This window comes from Jaculus jaculus, chromosome 14, assembly GCF_020740685.1.
Source record: "Jaculus jaculus isolate mJacJac1 chromosome 14, mJacJac1.mat.Y.cur, whole genome shotgun sequence".
NCBI lineage: Eukaryota > Metazoa > Chordata > Mammalia > Rodentia > Dipodidae > Jaculus > Jaculus jaculus.
In genome coordinates, this window is record NC_059115.1 from 81,596,398 (window position 1) to 81,623,526 (window position 27,129).

At 41.4% G+C, this 27,129-nt stretch overlaps 1 protein-coding gene across 1 annotated transcript in view; it reads right to left on the bottom strand.

Annotated features, from left to right (window-relative positions):
• Rasgrf2 (Ras protein specific guanine nucleotide releasing factor 2) overlaps positions 1-27,129 on the bottom strand; it is a 226,086-nt gene that overhangs the window by 90,191 nt on the left and 108,766 nt on the right. The window contains exons 8-15 of the mRNA XM_004651648.2: positions 26,908-27,017; positions 26,056-26,174; positions 17,229-17,389; positions 16,300-16,366; positions 15,665-15,801; positions 6,969-7,051; positions 2,516-2,764; positions 1,642-1,904 (exon numbers count right to left, since the gene is read on the bottom strand). Of these exons, the coding sequence (XP_004651705.1) occupies positions 1,642-1,904; positions 2,516-2,764; positions 6,969-7,051; positions 15,665-15,801; positions 16,300-16,366; positions 17,229-17,389; positions 26,056-26,174; positions 26,908-27,017 (1,189 nt within the window). The remainder of the gene's footprint in view (positions 1-1,641; positions 1,905-2,515; positions 2,765-6,968; positions 7,052-15,664; positions 15,802-16,299; positions 16,367-17,228; positions 17,390-26,055; positions 26,175-26,907; positions 27,018-27,129) is intronic.

Sequence of the window (27,129 nt, forward strand, 5' to 3'; positions counted from 1 at the left end):
CTTGGCGCACCTGCCCACCTGCGGCTTAGTCCTCATCGAAACCTGTCCCTGGAGAAACCCGGGTCTGCCGGATGCTTGTTTCTTAGCAACACCTGGGGTCGGAGGAAGGCAGCCTCTGCCCCTAGAGTGAAGAAAGGCACTGGCGGCCTGGAAAGACATGTCTGCACAGCACCCACTTCTTAGCTCTCAAGGTCAATCATGTGATTGGTTACATTCCTGTCTTCATTCTGTCAAATAAGAACCTCAGAACCAAAGTCAAGTGACCCCAAATACATGCCATTGTTCACAGACTGTGCACCTGTCCTCACATAACTTTTCACCTCTTTTTCCCATTGCCTAATTTCCTTACCTATTTTTAATCTAATATTTTTAAATTTTATTTTATTTTTATTTAATAAATTTTTAATGTGTCTGACCATGTGTCTGTTTGATGACCACCTTTAAATCTTTTTAGGGATAAGGTAGGCAATAGATACATGAAAAGAAATTAGAAGCAACTACAGAAATGGAAAAGAAATAAAGACGTGAAGAAGTGGCCAGAACAAGCTGCTTCATGGAAGGACTAAGAAGGACGCACATCACAGTACAAATGAGAGTCAGGGTGGGACAGGGAGGCCAGCGGCTGTGTCTAGAAGCGCAGGGAGCTGCGGAGCCGACGTTTCCAGGGTAGAACTGGCTCTGTGGGCTACTGAAGAACATAGGCCCGCCTGGGCACCACCTTGGCTCTCCCTATTACCCAGAGGGAGTACAGCAAGTTACAAGGACCCAGAACTGCAGAATGATTATTTCTAAGCTATGAATGATTTGGATAAACTAACTCTTTTGGAATCAACTAAATCTTGAAAATCTAACTCAAAATCATGTGGGGCAAATCCAGTGAGAAACAGAAGCATGAAGCCTGAGGCTGTGGCGAGGTGTGCGAGACGGGAGTCAACACCGCTGATCGCAGGCCCTCTTCACCCGCTGGCCTCACAAGCAAGCGATGCTGCCAAGTGACAAGCTCTGAGGCGGCCACCATCTGCGTCTGCAGCCCCACCCAGCCACGGCACACATGGTCTCTGCAGCCATCAGTGTCTTCCCTGAGGACCTCAATGCAGCTGTTCTCTCACTGATCAGAGTCTCCTCATAATCTGGTTCAAACATGTCTCCCAAGCTCATGGGCTAGAAATGTCACTGCGCTGAGAAGCAGAGCCTCTAGGAGGTGATTAGGTCATGACAGTGCCACCCTAAGAGAGGTTTTATGCCATGGTGAAGGGAGTAGATTCCTTATAAATGGATAAGCTCAATCCTTGCCCCCTCACTTTTATTCACATAATGCTTTCTGCACTGTTCTGACACAGAAAGACCCTCACCATAATCTAAGTCAACTTGCTGATCACTATGAATCACTCAGTCTCGAATACTTTCAGTCCTATTCCAGTCTACATAGGATCCCACGCAGGGATCAGGCCCAGCCTTGCACTACCAGGACCCAGGCTTCTTCCTCAGCTGTGTTGAGGGTGGTGACCACAGAGTCGTGCTCTCTGTCCAACTGGCTAACGTGGAGCACCGAGTCACGGGGAGCAGAGGGCCGCTTGACTGGAGCCGCTACAACTAGAACATGTGTTCAGACTGTGATGCCCAAAGAAAGAGGCGCTTTACCAGCATGTGGCGGGGGGGATGCAGCAGGACTTTGGGTCATGGTGGGGCTGCTGGAAGATGAGGATGCGGTCAGATCCAGTGCTCCAATTCTTGAGTTCAAGGGAGAAGTCAAGGACAGCTTCCTGGCCCTCACTGGAGAGGACGCTCTGGACACGGCTAGTGGCGGTGGGGAAGAGAATTTGCGGCAGAGACGTGGGGATTTTCCATCCACCCAATGTTCACCTCTGTTGTTCTGGCTGGTGGCAAAAAACAGCTCTAAAGACCTAAAAATAAGAGTGAATGCTGTTAAGAGATTGTCATCAAATGAAGAGATGTCCCGGATGTCATTGGAGAGCATATTCCCTACATTAAAGGGCCATGGTGTCTCCACTACTGAATTCTGCCTAACTAAATGCTATATGTATGTCATGCTCCGGCTAAAGGAACACTGACCCATTTTAGGCAGTCTAATCCCTTGCTACATGGTAACATCTTGCAGGATAAAGATCTGTAGCATGAAGTCTCTGGGGAGCTTCTAAACTTGCAAAACTTACTTTCTCTCCAGACCTACTGAATCACCTGCAATTTCAGAAGACATCCCCTCCCCCAGATGAGTCTCAGGAATATGGAAGCTGGGAAAACACAATTGCCAAAATCAATCTTAAAAGGCTCTGACTAATTGAACTAGCTTCCAAATAATCACAATACAAAGACCGCTAGGAGACATTAGGGTTTTCCATGTCTTCCCTAGGGAACTCTGAGACCTTTGCTTGCCACCTTCGCTGGTGGGGTTTGGTAAGGCCAAGGTGAGCCCGCACCCCGAACGGCTGCTCTGAGAGTGGCGCTGACCTCGATCTGCACAGCAGCCCCGAGTCCAGGGCCAGGCTCGCCTTACCTGACCGGGATGGAGGTGAATGGCCGCTTGTAAATGTCCGCCAGCTTCGCCAGCACCACAGCCGCGGTGGTGAAAACGCGGTAGGTGTGCAGGAAAGTGTTGAGGAAATCGATGCTCAGGAACCGCAGGTCCGTCAGCCTCTCCAGGAGGCGCTCCACACTCGCGTAACGGATCTGGGGCACTTTGCAGGAGTTCAGTGTTTTACTGAAGCAAATGTCGGTGTCGTCTTTATGAAGACGGGCATCAGACCTACGTGCAAAGCAGGAACCTGTGAACAACGCGGCCGGGGCTTCCCTCTCGGCCACTGAGTGCCTCAGCCGTTGTCAGAGCTCCTGTGTAGGTGTTCCACAGAAAGATGTGTATCTGACTGACATGTCACCTACCAATTCAGGGACATCAGACGCCACCATGACGTTCTAATGTAGGCATGTCAGAATTAATTGTGGGGGATATGATACTAATTGACTTCACTCTTTAGATTTCTTCTTTCCCTAGTTTTCTAGTTTTATCAGAAAAAAAAAGAAAATAATATCTTTGGAAGGAATTAAAAACATTTCTTATGTCTTTAAAGCAGAAGTGTGCCTAAAAAGTAGCAGGTGAGAACTCGCCCATGTGCTGAGGAGGAACAGACACGCTGTCACTGCTATGTGTTATATCCATCATAAACACAGAACACTAGAGTGTAATAATGGATGGTCTGAGCCAGTATTTTGCTTGATTAAACTAGCTCTTTATCACTGCTACTTCTTTCTGTACTTTCACTTACTAATATCTGCTCAGTTATGTCCTCCTACAGGTTAGCTTCTCATTCTTGGTTTCTTGAATTGTCTAATTCATTTAGTTCATTCTCCTTGGATTATAATGTGTCAAGCTTTCTGAATGCAATTTAACCCACAAATTAACATGTTATATGCTCTTCTAGTTCAGTATTCTACAATGTTAATAATGACCTGTTAAAAATATAGAATATATAAAATATAAAAATATATTTCTATAAACAATACTTAGCATTGATGTACTGGAAAAACTCTACTTATCCTCATTCTGTCGAAGCTTCCACCTGCTGGCCCCCACACTTCACCAGGCTTCACAATGGCTGCCTCTGTAGGTGGGCCATTGGACCTCCGCCAGCTGTTACTTCCCTCTGAGACCTTGTTACCCTCCACTGCAGTGTCAGAACAGGCAGTCAAGAAAGGCTTCCCCACTTCACTCAAGAGCATGCAACAGGGCCATTGGTCTTCAGTGAGCTAACTCCTTGCTAAGAACCAGCGATCTTGTTGTGAGAGCTCCTGTGTAGGTCTTCCAATGCTTTGAGAGGTTTAAATGATATATTTATTTTCTTTGGAATAAAGATGAATCAGTAGTGATCTTAACTTGCTTTAGGAAGCTTTCGATCACAAAGTGGCAAAGTGCTTCACCTGCTGCCTGAGAAAGCATTTGAAAGGGCCAGCCTTCTACCTGGCCCTAAGGGTGGACTGAGGGGTTTGGTCATATATTGATTTTGCAACTATAAGTAGCGTGGCTCTTTCTTCCACTTACTATGTGGTCCTCAGCCTACTTTAGCTCTCTGGCTCTTGGTTTCTCATTTGTCAAAAGACCCAAAAAACTTCTATGAATTCATAAATCTGTCTTCAAGTGGTTGCACGAAATACTCCTTTACTTCTCCCATTGTTTTCCAATAAGATCTCCATTTTTGAAGAAAATTGAGGTCAAATATTACTAAAATAAAGAAAGCCTCAGTTTATATGCATGTAAAGAGATGTTCTCACATTGTAGCAGACATGATTTCGTATTCTAACTGTAGTTTTGAGTTTTGCATCTTTAGACTATAATTAGTTTGTTCAAAACACTAGGAAGGAAAACTGTGTTATAGACAGCATGGAATTAAATTAAACTAATTATGCTACTGGCCTTCAAAATTGTGATTATATTTTCATTTTAAGAAATTAAGTATTATGAAGTTACTTAATTTTCTTTTACTACACTGAGTAGGGTATTGCTTTATTTCCCAAGGGACTCTCAGCAAAGGTAGAATGTGGTACTTAAGCTTCCCCACGGCAATAGCAGCTCCGTTTTGGTAAACACATAAAAAGCCATTTTGAGAGATCAAAGCCAGATCACATATTATCATTGGTAAGCTCTGGAAGCCAGTGAGTGCTTACAAAGTGATGTCATGTCAGTACCAAGGCATAGTTATGCCAGGACTCTTTCTTTTAACTTCAAAAAATGTTGATTTTTTTTTTTATGGCATGTATCCATGGAGACAGATGCACATAGAAGCAGAAATACAGAGTTAAGGAGGAAATGAGATTGCAAAGTCTGATTGAGGAGAACGAGGCTCTGTGAGGCTGGGAAACTAGAAGGAATAAATACATGAAGCCGCTTTGCCTTGGGAATATAGCTAGTATGCATAGAATTCTTAGTGTTAATGGAAAACCCTTACAGCCCAAAACCCAGGTGCCCCTAGCAGGGCAGCAATTCCAGCTCCTGTGTCACCTCAGCACAGCCAAAGGCAGGAACCGGCGAGGAGAACGGCTATGCAGATGAGGCTGGTACAGATGCCGTGGTGGGAGGTAGTAGTTTCATGCAGGTATTAGCCACATGGTCAGATGTAGAACCAAAATATGAGTAAGTATTAACTGTGAAAGTCAACAAAACGTATGCCCAGAGGTGTGTGGCTGTTCAGGACCAACAGGCTTGAGCTTGGCAGGATTGTCTCACCTGCATACTTGGAAGTCATTGGGACCTTCAAAAATGCTTGCTAAAAAGAATGCAAATCACATATCTCATTTTGGGAAATCAGCAGCTTACAATTGAAAGAATAAGAAGAAAATTCTAACCCATTGATGAGACCTCAAAAATCAAGTCATAATTTGGGCCTTCTCACTAAATATTCTCTGCATCATACATTTTAAGCAACTCTTTAAAAATGTATTAAGTTAAAATCCTAGAACATTGAAGGGAGGCAAAAAGAATCTTTGCCTTAAAATTTTTAAATATTTTTATTTATTTATTTATTTGACAGAGAAGGAGGGAGAGAGAGAGAGAGATAATGGGCGTGCCAGGGCCTCCAGCCACTACAGATAAACTCCAGACACATGTGCCCCCTTGTGCATATGGCTAACGTGGGTCCTGAGGAACTGAACCTGGGTCCTTTGGCTTTGCAGGAAAACACCTTAGCTGCTAAGCCATCCCTCCAGCCCATGCCTTAAATTTTAAAAGTGGAAATCTCCAAAACATTTTAACATTTGACTAATAATTTAAAATATTCTCATTCAATGAATAATTTTTCTAGTTTACATGCTCTACCTTCACCTGACACAATAATTAAAGTTCCACAACCACTCTTGTACCACCATGTTAATATGCTTCTGACAGGCAAAGTCATCTTTCTAAAGTTAATGTGGTTTCTTATATCAGCATAGACATTCAGATCTCAAAATACACACACATATTCTTAGTTTCATATAACTTTTGTTTTAAAATATATAACTAAGTTGCTTTTCAAAATACACTTTACTCTTAAAATAACCAAAAAATAAGAATTAAAAAAATATAATTTATTTCCCAACCATTTTTTTTTTTCAATCTGAAAACCAAGTTGTTGTGATGGTAAAACTGGATTGTCAACCTGATGGATTTAAATGATCTAGAAGACAAACTTCCTGGCAGACCAGTCTCTGGGTGGGTTTGGAAGGGAGGTTCTAGACTAGGTTGAGAGGTGGGAAGGCCCACTCTGACGTCACTGCTTTCTAGTGGCTTGCTTCAAGCTCATACACAGGATGGCCATCCTAAGCCAGTGACTTCTGGGCTAAAGCAGGTATAGGGAGTGAGCAGAAGATACTGTAGACACAAAATTTAACACATGTTACATGTGCTTGAAACCTAAACATACCTCTACAGCCAAATCTGACTGACAGGACTCATGCCCAGTGGATAAAGCCAAATAAGTGAGCCATACCTCCACCCACTCCCTGCCCCAAGCACCTCTGATTGTCACCAGTTCAATTTTTTTTTTGGGGGGGGGGGTTTGAGGTAGGGTCTCATTCTAGCCCAGGCTGACCTGGAATTCACTATTGAGCCTCAGGGTGACCTCGAATTCATGGCGATCCTCCTACCTCTGCCTCCCAGTGCTTGGATTAAAGGCATGCACCACCAGTTCAATTTTTAATATTGAACATCTTAATGAGAGTTTTGTCCTGAGTGAGGACATTCGTTAACAATATGACAAACGTTTTTTTTTTTTTCTTTGCTGAGTCAATAAATTGAGAGCCTGAAAAACCATTTGGAAAGCCTTATTCTTTTTATAATGGCTTAACATAAATTATTGCATGATTGTCAAGAAACATCCTCTATAAGAAGCAGAATACTACTGAAGCCAGTTTGTTCAAAGCTTTACACACTGTTCATGTGAGCTTGATTAAAATGTAAGGGAGAGAATTATTGCACTTACTTAATCATATGTGGCACAGTAACTTTGGAATTCTCCTGGAAAACTATAGTCATTAAACCATTACATCGTATATTGTCCACACACTGTGAAATTAAAGAATAGGCAATTAAAACCCACATGAAAACCTAGGCAGATCATATATCCCCAGAAATGTTTATAGCCACAACACAATTTTCATCTGTTTATCACACACACACACACACACACACATACACACACACACACAGTGAAAGAGAGACAAAGACAGGTCAAACACTGGCGAACAGATTCAGAACTATGTACACAAACTTTATATCAGCAAAATGCCTGACCAAAAAACAAACACACAAAAAAATCCTGCAAATAGATATAAGGACCATATTTTCCTAAAATGTGTGTCTTGTTGAGGGGTTGTTGTTTTTGCATGCTTGTTTGTTGTTTTGTGGTGGTGCTGGGGAATAAAACTTGGGACCTTCCATATTCTAGGCAAGCACTCCACCAATAAGCTACACGCCAAGATCTCCCAAAATGTGTTTTTTAGAATTCTGACCACACCATCACATCTGTAAAATTCTTCCGTAATCCCAACACTATTTAGGAGGTTTACACAGGCCAGTGATTGCCCATGCTATGCTCATTTCCACCACCAGGGGCGGTGTAGAGTAGCAGGTTAGAAATGGTGTTTTGGATGGAGGTCTAGCATGCTCTGCGCGCCCTTCTCAGGTATCTTTTTGCAATAAATTCCCACATTTTGTCTTGCAATTTTCGTTGTCATCATGTTGAGTTGGTGAGGATCAGAGTGTAACTTTTGTGTTTCTGTCACACTTAAATCCCTGTAACATCTTTCTTTTCTAAGAGGACTCAATAAATGAATCCTCTGTTTTCTTTATATCTTTGTCTTATCAATTTAAAATTTTTTTCTGCAATTACTTTGTATTAGAAAATAATTTTTGAATTATAAATATTTCCTTCAAACAAAACAAGGAAATGGGGGAAAGTGAACAAATTTTTTAAATCAGAGGTTGTTTACAGTCATCGGATATCACAGTGCTTTGTGACTGAAATTAAACTATTCAAAGAATTTGATTACAATGTGATCTAATGTGAGTCCTGATGTCATGGTTTGCCTTAAACTTAAATGTCTAATGAAAGGTTGAAGATGTGTATAAGAAATCAGATCATTGATTATTCAGGTGACTTACCTTATCAGCTGTTTTCATATTATTTTTTTCTTAAAAAGTTGTTTTCCTCACATCTTGTGTCATTATTTCAACTACCATGTATAAAGGATCACAACTTAAGTAATAAACAAGTCTATTATATAATTCCTTTTTATACATTTCCTTAGACTACAACATCTGGAAATAACTCTAAGTTATGTTTCTGGATACAAACAGTTATTTGGCTATATGGGCTTATTGGTGATATAGGCTCTGCCTATGCCCACAAGATAGGTTCTAAAAACATTTACAATAAGAGAAAAGTCAAGAAAGATGAAAGGAGGAGAGCAGATTCGAATAAAGGGTAGGAAACAGTAAGATGCAGCCCAGAGGGAACCTACCATATACACTTCATGTAGAAAACATTTGCTATAAGTGGGTCTCAAAATACCTAGGCTGGAGCAGCCAACTGAAAAAGGAACACAGAACGACTACGGAAGTCACTGCTCAGCACAAGCCCAATGAACCTGAGTTTGAAAAACTGTCTCCTAGAAAATATTGGAACAACTATTATTAAACAATGTCTTTAACAACATCTTTAAAGTAACTGTAAGTTTTAACAAACTGCCTTTATAAATTCCTTTATATTGGCTGAAAAGTACAATTTCAAATAAACAGCCTTGTGGGAGACCCCAGAGAACGTGGTTCAGTGCTCTGGCCTCCCTGACAGGCTGTTTCTAAGCACAGGCTTCACAATCTGAAAAAGGGGTGTGGGGTGCTCCTCTGTGGGTGGAATAAATGCTTTTTTACTCATCACAATTTGTGAAAGTCTTGGATATCAGGAAATTGGAAATGATATTGAGTCCAAAGTTCTGAAATGCAGTATCCTGTGTGTGTCCAGATTTGGACTCTGTTTCCACCAGAAAGCCAAGCTACCACTAGGTGGGTATCTTCTTAGATTAAAACATGGCCATGTGACCTCCCTAGGATGGCTCTCATTCAGAGCCCAAGATATATGTCACCGAAGCACACATGGAGGATGCAAGAGCATGTACGTGCGTATGTGATGGAGAAGAGAGTGAGAGAACTGAGGCATGAACTGGAATTGGGCTGTACAGAAGAAATTTGTGACTTTCAGAATGTTATCCTGAAAGCCTCTGAGATTTTCTGAGCAGCTGATCAGTGTTGGAAGAGCCAAACCAAGCTCGTGAAGGTATCCACTGCGAAAGGGAGAAGATGAATGGAGAGCACTGGAACAATATTCTGGACTGATAAATGAAATTATTCATGACTGCCAGGAGGCAGAATGGAGAGAAAAAGGTGGAGATAAACATTCTGAATAAAGAAATGATAATAATAAAGCAATGAATTAGGGAAGAAAATCAGGAGAAAAATTTAGACATCAAAGATGATCATCGCCCTAAGATAATTTCAATTTTTTTTCTCAGGCAAAAAACGTTAAATTTCATTCAAACGGAAGTTTCACCTAGCCTTATGCTATCTTTTGAATGCTCAAAAGCACTCCAAATGCGCAGTCATTATGTAGCCTTGGGAACTTTACTGGATGAGGGCTTTATGTCTGCATGGAGTAAGTGCTTATACGTCAGGCACAGGGCTAAGAGCTGGACATGGTGCAACAAGGAACGTGGGTGGGAGTGTCAAGCTGAATAAGGGGCCCCTTCTCCCCAGGCAAGCCCCCAGCTCCTCCGAAATTTCTTCCCACTCCTAGTGTCCCTGAAGCACAAGTGAGTGATAAACACAGGAAGTGGGGAGGGTAGAGGGATGGTTTGGTGACCCTGGAAAACAAGCGGTGTTCCTTCAGTACTCTAAGCAAATGGCATAATTATGTTAACAAGTCTCAGGATGACTGTAAAACTAGCACAGAGGTGAGGTCACAACCTGGTGACATCACACTCAGTCCAGAGCTTTCCCCACGGCTCGGAACTGGAACATATCTTCTTAAGTGGAACCCAGTCAAGGAGGAACAGGGACTATACTTGGGTCCCAAGGAAGCACCTAAGCCTCATCCAGGACAGGAGTATGATGAGCAGCTTCATTCCTGTTCTGTTTGGAAATTTTAGTCCCAATACCTGGGAAATACAGGTATTGGGTGAATCCTGAGTCTGGGAATGCAGTAAACGCACTCCGGAGCACCTTACAGCTCATGGGCCGAGCTGGACAGGGGGCGGGCAGAGTAGTCTGCAGCCTGCAAAAGCGAGGGTTTTCCCAGAGCCAGGGCGCCTTAGGACGAACCTTTGCAAGGCCACTGCCAGCCGCCCTCCTTCCGGAGGCCAAAAGAGCTGCTCTTGCCTCCCAAAAGGTAGAACCAAGAGAAAATGCACCTCAAGACCAGTCTGCCCAGTTCACTTGCCAGGGAAATACAATTTGCTTCCATAGTGACCACAGGAGTCATGATGTGTGGACCCAAGTATGAAGGTTGATAATGGAGCCCGCCGCATAGAACCAAAAGAGAGCGCTCTTGCCTCTGTCCAGCACTGGCCTCTCCCATTCCTCATCTGTCACACGCTCGTGCACAGATCAGTGACGACTAGGAAAGGCGTCACAGAAATGAAGGGATAAAAGGAGACTGAGCACAACCTTGCACAGAGACAACTGGGCAGAACACTGCAGACATCTGAGAAACAGAAAATAAATTCTCATGCCTAAACATACCAAAAGTTTATTCAGAAATTCTCCTTTGTAATGTATACATAAGAGATTTCCATTTTTCTGCTATAACAAAACCAGTGGGTATTCTTATATTTCTCCTTGGGAAAATGTCTCTAGCATCCTATGTTTTAGCTTTTCAGGGTATTTTTATATCTTGCTACCTTTGAAGATTCTTTTTGTGTGTGTGTTTGAGTGTCTATAGTTTCACCTCAATATGTGTAGATGATATTTTGAGTACAAACAACTTGAAGTGCAGTACACTCCTTCTATATGAAAGTTCATATTCTCTCTGATAACTGCATCTTCTCCCAAATCTTTCTGGAATTTCCATTAGATATATGATGGACTTTCTAACTCTATTCTCAATGGCTGAATCTTTCTTTAGCTATCTTTGCTAAACTCTAGGAAATTTTCTTACAAACTGGTTACCTAGATCAATCAACTTTTATAAATTTCTAATTGTATTACAATTTCTAATTGTAATTTTGGTGTCTATAGTTTCCATTTTAAGATTATCTATTTGGTTCTCTGACAAACCAGCCTTTGTATTACTGTTGAAAATAATTCTGGTATTTTACACAATTAATTGATAAGGCTTTTGAGTAAGGCCTGATCCTGGATGAGATGCCCCAAAATGGCCACATAAGATTTTTCTTTTAGACATAAACATTTAAGTTCCAGTTCTAGAAATATGGTTCACTGGGCTGATTTAGGTCACCTCTAACTAGAGAAACAGAAATGTTTAATACCTAGAATCAGTAAAATAACAAACATACTAGGTAGATAATGTTTTGAGGTAGAAACAGAAATCTACACTTACCAGAAACTTACAAGAAAAAAACTAAAGCTAGATCAGAAAGCTTATGCACCAAAATGGTGACATTTTTATATTAAAGTATAAAGTTCTCTAATGATTCCAGGGAGGCTATTTGCAGGGAGAAAGCCTGTCCAACATGCTCATATTTTTTTCACATAGGTAGGTCTAAACTTTGGCACAAAACACAGGAATTTTTTTTTGCCCATAAAAAGAAATTTGAATGTGAATTTCAATTTTTCATTTTGGTGAGTTTTTATAATCACAGCAAAATCTGTCTAATACACTACTATGCATGGCAGTGAGACAAGCACAGGTGAATGTACTTTATTGAAATGAATGGTCAAGTCTTCTGCCTCAGATCTTTCCCTATAAATAGGTGAAAAGGGCAAGAATTATTGGTTGAGACCATTAGCCAGTGTATGTTTTGTTGGAGGTGCCAACAGTTAATTATGGCTCTCCCAGTGTAACTAAAGGTGTAATTAATCACTCAAGTAATTGTCCTTCCTTATAATTACAGCTTTAGGGACAGGGATCTGGCAAAGATAAAAGTCTTAAATGTTGTAGAGAGTTCCTTATGTGAAACTGAAATCATATCAATTCTCAGGAACCACTCTGCAGTCTTAAATAAGACCTAATAAATAAGACTTAAATAAGTCTTAAATAAGACCATGTGAAATTACTAGAATACAGTACAACAGTGTGACTTTAAATCAAGGCACAAAAATTAAGATTTACAACAAGATTAGAAATAAAAATGGGGATGGTACAACTGATACCCATGAAATTGCAAGAATCATCAAGGCATATCAAAAAACCTGTATTCCACAAAATTGGAAAACCTGGAAGAAATAGATTAATCTCTGACTCATATCACCTTGCAAAACTAAATCCAGAACAAATAGACTTCCCAAACAAACATATTACCTCTAACAAAATTGAAAAGGTAACCAAAGATCTCTCAAGAACAACAATAAAAATGTCCAGGCCCAGGTGGATTCACTTCTGAGTTCTACCAAACCTTCACTCAAAAACAAAAACCACTTCTTCTCAAGTAACTCTACACAATTGAGAAAGAGGGAACGCTCCCATACTCCTAGGAAGCCAGCCGGCATTGCTCTAATACCTAAATTGGACAGAACCCCAACAAAATAGAGAATTACAAACTGATATCCCCAATGAACTTAAATGCAAATATTCTCAGTAAAATCCTCACAAACTGAATTCAAGAATACATGAAAAGCATCATCCCCTTCAATTAAGTAGGTTACATCCCAGCAATGCAGGGATGGTGCAACATATGGAAATCAATAAATGAGTTTCACAACACAAATAATCTTAAGTGCAAGAATCACATGATTGTTTCAGTAGATGCAAAAAATTCCTTTGACAAAATACAATACCACTTCATAATTAAAACACTGGAGAGACTAGACATGGAGGAAAAAAATATATCAACATAATAAAGGCTATTTATAAATGCACCTAAACTCCAGACCACACTTAATGGGGAAAAACTCGAGGCATTCCCATTAAGGTCTGCAACAAGACAGGGGTGCTTACTCCCACCACTGTTTTTCACATAGCACTTGAAGTCTTAGCTCAAGCAATAAGACAAGAGAAACAAATAAAAGTGATACAAATTGGTAAGGAAAAACTCAAACTAGCTCTACTTACAAATGACATGATTTTATATATGTGACCCAAAAGACTCCACCCAAGAAAACTTCTAAACATGATAAATTCTTTCAGTACAGCGGCAGGATACAAAATCAATATACAAAAAACAGTGGCCTTTCTATATGCCAAAGATAAGCATATAGAGAAAGAGATAGGCAATGCTATCCCATTTTTAATAGCCACAAAATTTAAATGCCTTGGAATATCACTAAGGAAGTAAAAGGCCTATGCAAAGAAAACATAAAACACTGAAGAAAGAAATTGAGAATGATATGAGAAGATGAAAGACCTCCCATGCTCATATATTGGAAGAATTAATATTGCGAAAATGGCCACCCTACCAAAAGCATTATACAGATTTAATGCAATTCCAATGAAAATTCCAGGAAAGTTCTTCACAGAGATAGAAGAAAGTAGTTGCAAAATTCATATGGAAGAACAGGAGGCCTCAGCCAAAAATACCCTCAGCAAAAGGAAATCTGTCTGAAGGTATCATCATACCTGATTTCAAAATATACTACAAAGACATAGTAATTAAAACAACATGGTACTGGCACAAAACCAGACACATAGATCAATGAACCAGAATAGTAGACCCATCTGTAGGTATAGATGGTTCAGTGGCTAAGACACTTGCCTGCAAAGTCTAATGACCCAGATTTGATTCCTAGTACCCACATAAGACCAGGTGCACATAGACATACATGCATCTGGACTTCATTTGCAGCAGGAAGAGACCCTAGTAAGCCCATTCTCTCCTCTCTCTCTCTCTCTCTTCTCTCTATATCTCTATGTGTGTAAACAAATAAATAATAAATAAATAAAATATTTTAAAAATCATTAAAAGAAAAAGTAAGATATAGTTTAGATTTGAGTTCTGATCTAATGTTGTTGTACATTGTTTGACAAAGACTCGGGTTCCCAAGCCTCACATTTCTCACATGTGCAATGGGACTAAAGTATTTCTGTGTTCCTTCGGAATATATAAGGGTAAGACAAGAGTAGGCCTGTAAAACTTATTTAATAAATAAAACCCAATTGCACAGCCCTAAGTTTATAATCACTCAAACCAAACAAACAAACAAGTATCTGAAGAGCCCTGACAGTCCAATGACTCCATCCACATCTTCTATGTAAATTATTATGAACTCTTCTTTTAAAAAGATGATGAAAAAGATGATTGTCTTTCCATCAGCCCCAGTCTTCTTGATTTAACAACTTTGGAAGGTAAAATCTGGACGTTAACTCAAGATTTAATTAGTTAATTTAATTAACATTGAGGTCTTGCTATGTAGCCCAGGCTAACCTGGGACTCTTAGGTTTGAGCAATTCTCCTGCCTCAGCTACCCATATAATTAGAATTGCTGGTATGTGCAGTTCACTTGATTCTAATATTCTCCTTCCACAGAACCACATTTCCTCTACATCCGTAAATGGAGCCAAAATCCATTTAGGACATGAATTTAGGAATGCTCAAGTCCAACTATGACTAATTTGATATATTACCAAATGCCAGCATTACCCAAATATGCAGCCATTTTCCAACTGGGCACTGCTGATTGAGAGGAGATAAGCCACCCAGCTCCCTAAGTTTCCTACACAAAATTCTGGAGCTCATTTCTAGATTTCACCCCACAAATTTCTCTCTTGATTCCTCAATGAGAGAGTTTTCACCATAGCCCTGACTAGAAAGCTAGATGTTTTGTATCTCTCATCATTTTCCTACTTCCAAAATAGATAAGCGAAAGCTCCCTGGAAATCACTGGAGAATAAATTACTAACAGGACAATTTCAACATGGTTTCAGCTGGTACACAATACTCAGGAACTCAAATGCAATTACTAAATTTCAAGTAAATGAAGAAGAAGAAGAAGAAGAAGAGGAAGAGGAGGAGGAGGAGGAGGAAGAAGAAGAAGAAGAAGAAGAAGAGGAGGAGGAGGAGGGGGAGGAGGAGGAGGAGGAGGAGGAGGAGGAAGAAGAAAAATAGGAGGAGGGGGAGGAGAGGGGATGGGAGGGAGGAGAAGGAGAAGAAAAGACGATGACAGCCTATCAAGATACAGAGACGACAGTAACAACAGCAACTTCCATGCATAAAATAATTCCCAAAGTCCTCACTAAATGTTTATGCTATGAAAGAGTTTTTAAAATATATTTTACTTATTTATTTGAAAGAGAAAGAGACAGACAGAGAGAGAGAGAGAGAGAGAATGAGCATGCCAGGGCCTCTAGCCACTGCAAACGAACTCCAGATGCATGTGCCACCTTGTGCATCTGGCTTACGTGGGACCTGGAGAGAAGAACCAGGATCCTTTGGCCTTTCAGGCAAATGCCTTAACTGCTAAGCCATCTCTCCAGCCCAATTTTTTTTTTAAATTATGACAAAAGCTACTCACCTGACTGATGTCACTCATCCAGGCCGCTTTCTCCTGGCGTGAGGGGGCTAACAAGACCACAGTGAAAGAGGCGGCATCAGGAGGCTCCACCACTATTTTAAAATCCAGGTGTCCAAACATGTGCCCAGAACCTTTGGCTTCAATGCACATAAACCAGACAGTTGCATGTGAGTGTAAAACATGAACACTGGCTGCCTTCACACAGATCTGTTAAGATGCTGTGGTTTCAGCAACAGCAAGCTTCTTGGGCGTGCACAAGGTCTTACTGAGCTCATAAGCCCATGGAGAAGCTGACACAGTAAGTTACTCAAAACTAGGATCCCAATCTCCTCATCTCATGTTTAATTTCCATAATGTATAGAAAGCCAACAGTTTAATTCAGATCCTTGTTCTTCTCTGTCTGCCACTGAACAGTCATTGTCATGAGACAAATTAGGTAGAATGTCAATTCCAAAAATAGTTCAACAAAGCTTACAGCTTAAATGGTTCAACAGATAAGGGACTTTAGGGAGCTTATCCTCAGCATCTCTCCTGCCTCCATAGGAAGCTCTTCTTGACTATAAAGTAAAGTATTGAAACCATGGAGCTGTGCTGGTTTTATCCTAACACAGTCCAAGGAGTGGAATGTGACTTACGGTCGTCATCGCTGGCGTCAGGCTCCTCAATCAACGTGCACTCTATGAGGGACAGAACTCCTCCTGTCTGGGAATAAAGCACTTTGTCACGAAAAAAAAAAAAAAAAAAAAAAACAAAAAACATCAACAAAACTGAAGGTTTTGGGTAGGTTGGGGCGGCTCTGATATAAACTCTAGGTTCAACTTGCCACAGAAGAGAGTCATGGGCAAGTTTTCAGAGTCCACGATTAGACTTAGGTGTACCAAATGAGTGCAAATCATTTAACTTCAATTATAACATTCAGTGACTCAGTCTCTAGGAAACTAGATGGAACCACAGTGACTTTAGAGAGTGATCGTAGCTCAGGGAAGGGAGCTGGCCGGCTAGGAAGTGACTCAGACAGTAGAAAGCCATTGCCATGTCACTTAATAATATTGTTAAGCAATAACAACAGAAGGTATAGAGATGCAAACTTTTACTGTAAAGTGCCATATAGCAAATATTTTAGGCTTTTTAATCCATCTCATGAGTGTGATGGTGCACAATAAAATTTCATTAATGAAATAGGTAGCAAGCTGTAGGCTGTGGTTTGCTGACACCAGGCACATGGTAAGATAAAATAGCAGCTCACGTTATAGTGGTACACTGTGGTGATTGGACAACATATTCATGGCTCAACGGTTACCAAGTTGTAATCATTTTATCCAGATTATGATTTAACTGTACGTTTTGTGATGGTGCACACATACAATAAATTTCTGTTACTTTGCATCCAAAAGACAACAAAGTGGATGGGTACCAAAGTTGTTGCCTGCATATCACCTCCCTCTGTGACGTCGTGACTTTGTGTTTTATGACAAAAGCAGTGGAGGGGAAGTGAGAACGGAGTCAAGCCCAATGCCTCTGGCGTGCTGAGCACAGAGATGGGACAGCCATGGGTCACCCGTACCTTCAGCAAATGCAGCTTTCCTCCTGAGCTCCTCGTACAAATCAAAAAGTGTTTGGTAAACAAGAAGCACTGTCTCTCTCCTTCCTTTTTCAAAGACAGTGAACCCAGGCGAACTTTACTAAGCTTCCCTCTCTCAACAGAAGGTACTTGAATAAGAGAACCTGGTGATTACAAAAGTGAAGAATAGACAGCAATTAAAATTCTGCTGATGAGGACCCTATCCTTGCCAATAATCAAAATAACCTTTTCCCAAGATACCAAGGATGTACTTGATGTACCATCAGAGCAAATAAATATCCTACATTCTAAGCAGAGGAAACATGCATTGTATTATAAAGGACAGACTGTTCCTCACATTGTTCTAAAACACTTTCTAGTTGATTCTTTCTCATTAAACTGGGATACTGGTTTGAAAGATGGTCAAATTAAATTTAAAGAATAAGACACTTCTACCACCTATCCTTGGTGATCTGATTCCAGTCAATTTATTTTTAATGGTGTTATACAAATTATATAATTATATAGGATAACATAATAATTTGATGGAATTTATTCCTCCTAATGTAATGAAGATGCATGAATAGCATATAAATGTAGTTTACTTTGTATTTTAAAAGCAGAACGTATAATATATGTATCCTCTAAAAACATAAATTATATAATTCTATGCAATTCAATGGATTGTTTTTAAAGGATAACTATTTCATACTGCATTTAAATTATGTGGGACAGATGAGTTGCATTAGTCTGTACAATTAATGTATGTTAATAAAAAATGAAGTGCAGGGCTGGAGAGATGGCTTAGTGGTTAACTGCTTGTCTGTGAAGCCTAAGGACCCCAGTTCGAGGCTCAATTCCCCAGGACCCACATAAGCCAGATGCACAAAGCACATGCATCTGGAGTTCATTTGCAGTGGCTGTAAGCCTTGGTGTACCTATTCTGTCTATCCGCCTCCTTCTCTCTGTCTATCTGTCCTTATCAAATAAATAAAAAAAATTTTAAAATTCTAAAAATATCTTTTAAAAAGGAAGTGTAAAAAGTATGTGATTTAAAAATTGTTGTGGAGCCAAGCGTGGTGGCACACACCTTTAATCCCAGCACTCAGGAGGCAGAGGTAGGAGGATCACTGTGAGTTTGAGGCCAGCCCAGGACTACAGAGTGAGTTCCAGGCCAGCCTGGGCCAGAGTGAGACCCTACCTCAAAAGAAAAGTGGTTGTGGAATCTAAGTGGAAAATAAACCACATAAACTATGCACTGAGCATGCCTGTGAGCAAAACTACCTTTCATTCAATGTAAGAAGCTATGCTCTGACTTCATATAATGCTGAGCTTACCTCTGATTATTTATAGACTATATCCTAATAAAGGACCTCTCCCAAAGAGAAAATTCAAATCTAATTAAAAATCAACCCAGGGTTGGAGAGGTGGCTTAGAGGTTAAGGCACTTGCCTACAAAGCCAAAGGACCCAGATTCAATTCTCCAGGACTCACGTAAGCTAGATGCACAAGGGGGCGCATGCGTCTGGAGTTCATTTGCAGTGGCTGGAGGCCCTGGCATGCCCATTCCCTCTCTCTACCTGCCTCTTCCTCTCTCTCTCTCTCTCTCTCTCTGTCTTTCAAATACAAATAAATAAAATATCAAATAATAACTCTTTCTATATGAATTTAAGAAAAATCAATTCAGAAAGTACTTCTTGCTAACAGCTTGGTTCTGCCCCCTGAAGTCCCCAAAGAAAGTAATGCATATCACAATTTTTCTCTCTTCCACCCACCCCAAGTACAGCTTACACCAGTTCCTATATGAACCAAGGAGTGCAAAGTCAACCCTCGACTATTAACAGTGGCATCACTCAGAGAAAACACTTACAGGCAACTTTGTCTGAGTTTCGTTGTTTTTTTAATGAACACAGATTACTTCTTTATGTGAAAAAAAATACTGAAATTCCTTATATAAAAAATATATACCTAAAACAATAAAACTATTATTGTGATTCAGAAAATTTCAGGTTAATATTAAAATATGGACATTCTAAATTGCATCTTCCCCTTAACAGAGATGGAAAGAAGTACAGGGTGGGAAAAGACCTAAGTTTCCATGCCCTCATCTCACATCATCTATTTATATGAGGGGTTAGGTGGGATGCTTGACAGACAGAAAGTAGGCAGCTATTCTAGGCCTAAGGAATAGCATGGAACCGGTCATGGGGGAGGAGGTAGGAGCGGGGAACAAAGGGCCGGGAGAAGGCTTGACTCTGGTGAAGGAGTTGGGCAAGAGGAGAGGACATGAAGGAGGTGAGGTGGGAGGCAGAAAATTGGCAGACAGCTCACGTAGCAAAGAATCCAGTTTGAAAAGCAGAGGAGAAAGCAGCAGGCAGAAAGGTCAGCAGAGCAGATGAGCAAGGAAGGTGAGAAAAATGGCTGGACTCATGAGGATGGAATCAAACAACCTGGCTCAATCCCCTTCCATGGTCACGGATGGGGAAACTGAGGCCTGAGGTGAAGTAGCTCTCCTAAGGTTGCATGTAAGTGTGAGGCAGGCAGGAGATGGCAACAGATTCCACAACACGAAATTGGGATCACACAAAGCAAAAGGACGGACTGCAGCAGAGCTGGCTATACCATGAGCAGCACGTCATCGAAGGCAGAGCAGTCAGGACGGCGTGGAAAGGGGTTTGGAGGACAAACGGGTTGGGGAGTCATTGCTGTAACGATGTCTGTGAAAACTCTATAATAATGTGTTCATGGGCAAATGCTTCTAGCAATTTTTTATGTCAGAAATTACAAAAAAAATGCTTATATATTAGCATTTATTGTGAATCTCAGCTTTGAGATTAAAGAAAAGTTTCCTTGGCAACCATACAGTAATATGCTTAAACTATAACTCTCACATCCAAATTGTGGATTATATTCATAAGGTATAGATTTCTATCTATTCACCTGATGAAAACAAGGCTATAAGATTTGTAAAATGCTTCAAAAGTGTTTTAAGTAGATTTTTTTCACCTTGAGGTTGACATATTTCAACATAATTATGTGATGTTAAGAAAAGATTCCTTTCTGGTTAATGTAAATTATTAAGATTAGCAAAATCACTAATTCTTCAGTATCAGACCATCACTATGACATCATCCTTAGTGTACTGATCTTTGGTTTATCTAACAGGGGACAATTTACAGCAAGACTTTTACTATTTCAATCACTAAATTCCCATGAAATGGCCTTCAAGGCTACCAAAGCTGTTGTTATTAATTCCACACAACAGTGGAAAGATGAAGAGCAATTTCCCAGTGATTGGGCTAGGCAGTGGGGATGGCAGAATGACTCTTACACTCTGTGCCATGATTTCAGAAGACACCCAGTACACTGAATGAATGCACATAATTTAAAGTCTAGGGATGAGGAAGTTGCCAGAGAGGTCCATGGCTCACTTTTAAAGCATTTTGCTCAGTGATCAGTTACCTTTATTTAATACCTGATTTATACTTCCATATAGACAATGTTGGTCATTCATAATGAGTTCACACACAATATCAATTTAGAAGGTCTTTGATCAATCAAACATTCCTGTATATTTCATAGTATTGAAAAAGAAATCCTTTCCAAAATTTGGATATCAGTTTTTTAAATTAGTGTTAATCTCATAGATGGAAAATTTCTGTGATTTCACTGAATTTTTACAGAAATGCCAAAAGATAGACAGTACTATTAACTCCAAGCAAAGGAGAGAAAAGGGGAAAACAGTATCTAAGTAAATTGTCCAATATCAGATAGCAAGGAAGTTGTGTAGGATCCAGATGTAACCTGTACTCACACAGATACATTGTCTTATTTTTCCCTTGCTACATCAGTCACTTACACATTTATCCATCACCTTTATTGTTGAATTTGGGGAAGTAAACAACATTATCAGAACATTGCTATGGGAAAATCCTTTCCTCATATTCATTAAAGTACACCACCTGATTATTGGAATCTATAACAAAGCCCTGATTTCCATCACTAAATTCCCACCATCTGGACTCAAGGAGGCTGAAGCTATACTCTGAGCAGACCCTCAGAGAACCTAGAAGACCAGCTTTACTCCTTAGCACAAAATCTCACTTTAGTTTGAAAGTATGTGCACACAGATAGAAGTGTGTGTGTGCATGTGTGACTGTGTGTGTCACTCACTCACACACTGAAATATTCCTTGCACCACTCATAAAAGCAATTATCAAAAACACTAGCACATCATTAGAGATAAATGGCAGTTGATTTCATAGAACATAAAAAATATTTAGAATTTTAAGGAATGAGCCCTAGGGGAGAAACACCTACTGTTATCTAGCTAAATGTATATGTTATGTCCACCAAACTGCCTCAAAACACTTTTTTTTTACATTTATACCCATATATTAATGCTACTCTCAGTTTTCTCTTTTCAGATGGTGGTGACCACTGGAGTGACTCAAAACTCACCGCAGTGCTGAGAAATGACAGTGGAGTATTCATCACTGAGACATCACTATCATGCCCTCCAAGTCCATTGTGGAAGAGGTGGCAGAAAGAATGTAAGAGCCAAAGAAGTGTAGGAGGACTGCCTACAATATAATCTTCCAGACACAAAATGGCCCTGATCTCCATGACCACGCAGTGCCTAACACGATCTACATAAGACCTTCATAACAGGAGGAAAAAATGACAACATCAAAATAGAAGTCAGGGGCTGGAGAGATGGCTTAGTGGTTAAGCGGTTGCCTGTGAAGCCTAAGGACCCGGTTCAAGGCTCGATTCCCCAGGACCCACGTTAACCAGATACACAAGAGGGCGCACGCATCTGGAGTTCATTTGCAGTGGCTGGAGGCCCTGGCGTGCCCATTCTCTCTCTGCCTTTCTCTCTCTGTGTCTGTTGCTCTCAAATAAATAAATAAATAAAAATAAAAAACTGTTTTAAAAAAAAAAAACAAAATAGAAGTCAGACTAATTGGAAAGAAAAAAGGATTTAGTGGAGGGTGAATTTGAGAAGGGGGAGAATAGGGATGGGGGCGGGAATTATGATTTACTCTTTAGACTTTTATAAAATATGTCAATAAAGAGGTTTTTTTTAAAAAAAAAAAAAGAAATTAGGGCTAGAGAGATGGCTTAGTGGTTAAGGTGTTTGCCTGCAAAGCTTAAGAACTCATGTTCGAGTCTCCAGGTCCCACACAGCCAGATGCACCGTGATGCAAGCACCCAATGCCACACATGCGCCCATGGGGCACACACATCTGGAGTGCACTCACAACAGGGTGAAGGTCCTGGTGTACCCACTATTTCTCTCTCTCTCTCAAAATAATACACACACACACATATATGCCAGGTGTGGTGGCACATGTCTTTAATCCCAGCACTCGGGAGGCAAAGGTCAGAGGATCACCATGAGTTCGAGGCCACCCTGAGACTACATAGTGAAATCCAGGTCAGCCTGAACTAGGGTGAGACCTTATCTCAAAAAAAAACCAATATATAAAGCCAGATGTGGTGGTGCACACCTTTAATCCCAGCACTCAGGAGGCAGAGGTAGGAGGATTGCTGTGAGTTTGAGGCCACCCTGAGACTCCGTAGTGAATTCCAGGTCAGCCTAGGCTACAGTGAAACCCTACCTCGAAAAACAAAACAAAAAATATATATATATATATGTATATATATAAGAAATTACAGGGGCTAACGAGACAGTTCATTGTTTAAAGGTTCTTGCAAAGCCAGCTGGCCAGGATTCAATCCCTCAGCTAATTATATAATGCAGGACAGGTGTGGTGGTTTGATTCAGGTGTCCCCATAAACTCAGGTGTTCTGAATGCTAGGTTCCCAGCTGATGGCAATTTGGGAATTAACGCCTCCTGGAGGCAGTGTATTGTTGGGGGTGGGCTTATGGGTGTCATAGCCAGCTTCCACTTGCCAGTGTTGGATACACTCTCCTGTTCCTCTTGTCCATCTTATGTGGGTCAGGGGGTGATGTCCACCCTCTGCTCAGGCCATTGTTCTTCCTGCCATCACGGAGCTTCTCCTTGAGCCTGTAGGCCAAAATAGACCTCTTTCTCCCGCAAGCTGCTCTTGGTTAGGTGATTTCTACCAGCAATGCAAACCGGACTGCAGCAACAGGCATTCATTTGCAGCAGAGGAGACCATGGCATGTGCGTGTGTGCACACACAGACACGCACACACACACACACACACGCACACACACAGACATGCACACACAGACACATGCACACACACACACACACATGCACACACACACAGAGACATGCACACACATATACACACACAGACATACACACACACAGACATGCACACACAGACATGCACACACACACACACGCACACACAGACACGCACACACACAGACATGCACAGACATGCACACACACACACATACACACACACAATTTTTAATTTTTTTTGTTTATTTTTAGTTTGTTAGATAGAGAATGGGCACACCAGGACCTCCAGCCACTGCAAATGAACTCCAGATGCATGCAACCCCCTTGTACATCTGGCTTACTTGGGTCCTGGGGAACCAAGCCTCAAACCGAGGTACTTAGGCTTCACAGGCAAGCACCTAACCACTAAGCCATTTCTCCAGCGCCCCACACACAATTTTTAAAAAGAAAAAAAAAATGGGGCACAAAGTCTGAGCATTTAGCAAAAGTCTTAATAGAAACAATCAAAGCCTAACATTGCAAGGTACTCAAAGAAAGTAACCACTTTCTACTTTCAGATTAAGATCTGATATTTAGTTACCACTTTTATTAAATAATTCCTAACTGATCAAACACACAGAAAATACTACGAAAGGCAGCATTCAGTACTAATACAATCATCACATCTGAAACAATACTAGCCGACAGAGTGCATTTGTGGTGCATGAGAGAATAAACACAGACATGACTCCAAGGGAGAAGCATTCTTTTGTTTTCTCCATGTGGAATTTAAAAAGATTGACTTATGCAATACCTATGACCTTCCAGCATTTCTCACCATTGGTACTTTTTTAAACTAATACTAACAAGTCTATGTGTTTATGACCAATAATAGTGTTCAGCCAAGAGTCCGTTCAGACGCTGTGTGCTAGTTTAAGAAACTTTTGTTGCCATGCTTACACATTATCAAGTGCAGGTAATTAACAGACATTTCTGTTGAACTGTAAATATAAGAAAAATATATAATAAGGCATCTTACAATCACAATTACAAGTCAATAAATAACCCAGTGTACTTTAATGCTCGTTTTTCAAACAGCTATAATGTAGGCATCCTACTAGACAAGGGTGGAGCAAAGAATCATGAATGCTGCCCTGGTGAGTTCACAGGACGAAGACAGCACAGCACAGAACCCAGGCACCGCGAGCGGACGGCTTGGGAAACCGAAAGGAAGGCCAATTCATCCTAACTAGAGGCTCGGAGGCTTCTAAGCGGTTTCTCTCCCCGAGCCTGGCAGGCCGAGCTGACTTCCACAGGCACAGCGGGCTTGTGCCGGCCCCGCCCGGGGCTGGCACAGCAGACGGCACAGGAGTGCCCAGCAGGCAAGAAGTCACGATAAGGACACGGTCCAGGAGAGGAGCAGGAAGGGGGTTACAAAGGCCTGGTGTTGTTAGAATTATATTCTACTATTATCTAGACAAAGTTAGCATCTGAAACCAAAAATTATTTCCTAATATAAACCTCTAATCTTTAACATATGTGTGAGGCCTCTCCTAGTAAATAAATAATGGAAAATAGAATGGCAGGTGTTAAATTTTTAAGTAATCTGTGCAAAAATGACTACACACTGCATAATGTCTCACTTGACGAAGTAAAGGAAACATATTTTAAGCAGAATTTGACAGTAGGCATCAGCAGGGCGAACAGCTTCCGGCGACATTGGCACTTTACAACCAGACACAGCCTTGGGGATTGATCCAAGTCCCACATGGATGCTCCAGTCACCACCAGTCTCAAAGCAGCGTGTGTGGGCAACATTCTGATGCTCACATCCAGCACGCGGAGCACGTCCCCCTGCTCCAAAATACACGAGCACTTGGGAATAACTGAGAGCATGGTTAGCTTCATGCACTTTGAACTCAGAGCGAAGGAGGGAGGGACAGGCACTGTTAGGTGCTGCTTCTCCATGGCTTTGACACAAATGACTTCAATGCTTCAGAAGCTTAATTAAGCAGGGGATGTCCCCAAAGTACACTACACACGTACACTACACTACACACACACACACACACACACACACACACACACACACACACACTAGTTTGGCCATGACCAAAGCCTGCCAGGGGCCTCTGGAGAGCAATTCCATCCAGTAAGTGGAGTTACCAGTTGAATCAGATCATATCATGTGGGCCTGACCCAGAAGTGCTGATGAGAAATGGGAACAAGAGACAGCTGTTTTCACTCCGGAGATTGTCCCCACTTGTGTGTGAAAGAGCTCTGAGGAACGCAAGTTTCTCTTGGACCTTTGTCTGGATATTGTCACCACCTGGCACTGCCACTCCAATGGGCCAGACCGACCTGTCCTCCTTGGAGCTGTAGAGAATGTCCGGTCCACTGAGGAGGAGAGTCCAGTCAGAATGTAACTTACTGTCCCACTCGTGCTTTACTATTATTGTGTTGCTGTTTTTCATGGCCCCTGAAAAGAAACAGCACAGAGGTGGCCTCAACCACAGCCTCGGTCAAGGCCACAGGGGTGTCCTGCACGGACTGAACCGATCGCACAGATGAACGAGGCCTGCTTCCAGAATGTGTCCCTGGATCTGCCAGCAACACCATGACACACACACAGATCGTACCGGTTGCAGATCTGACAAAGACTTACCTTGGCGGATAAAAGTTTGACTGGTATCCAGCAAAATGTCGCAGCCCTCCACTATCATTCTTTCAATGGCCAGGTTTTTCCTTATGTTTTCAGTGTCACTCACTTCATCGTGCATCACCCTGCAGACACAAGGCAGGAGGGCGCCACTGAGCGGGAGCAGTTGTGGCCTAGGAGGCGGAGGAGCTCAGCTTCGCTTGAGAAGGGCAGCTGTGGGCTTGCACTGATATAGCTGGGCCAGTGGGGGAGTAGATAGAGCCCCTGTCCCTAACCAGTCATGTCCGACAGCAAGTCCAATGTGAGAGCTGTGGTCAACAGTAGGTGTACCAACCATGAGACTGTTGGCTTTCACTGCAACAGTGAAGCAGCTCAGCAGGTTAGACTACTGCACACGTTACCATTAGCGTATTATCCCTTAAGACAGAGCAGTTACATTAGAGGCTGCTCAAGGGATGAGGCCATGTAAGCTAAGTGTCTAACAATAAAAGTCACAGAAAATGCAACCTGTATACACTCCATATTCTTACCAAGCAAAAATGCAACAGCATGCCATTTTTCAGTTTTGCTAAAAAGGTGAACATTATCTACCTGAAACCAAAAACCACCTAATTTCAATCATATAACCTCACGTGTGTCATGAAAGCTTTTCATAGATTTTTTTATTGGTTAAAATGAATGGGAATGCAGGTTCCACAACATCTTGTGAGCTCGCATTTTAACTTTAAGGCGAGTCTCAAAGGCTGGATCTATGGTCCGCTTCTTACCCAGTGGAACACACAGAACGTGTGCCTGCATGAGAGACTAACATGCCTCTTTCCCACTCCAACTCTTTCCTGTGAAGTCCCCTCTGCATACCTGGACAATTCCTCCAGTTTTGATTTGGCAAACTCCAGACTTTTCCTCTCCACGTGCTCATGAGGTGTGTGCGCCAGGAGTTCATGCAGGGTGATGATGTACCTGGGAATCTGGTGCAACACAGGTCAGTGTGAGCCAAGGAGTGGCGGGTGAGAAGCCCTTCCTTGCTTACAGTTCTGCTACAGACACTTTGTTCAAACAAATATGTGTATGAAGGATTGT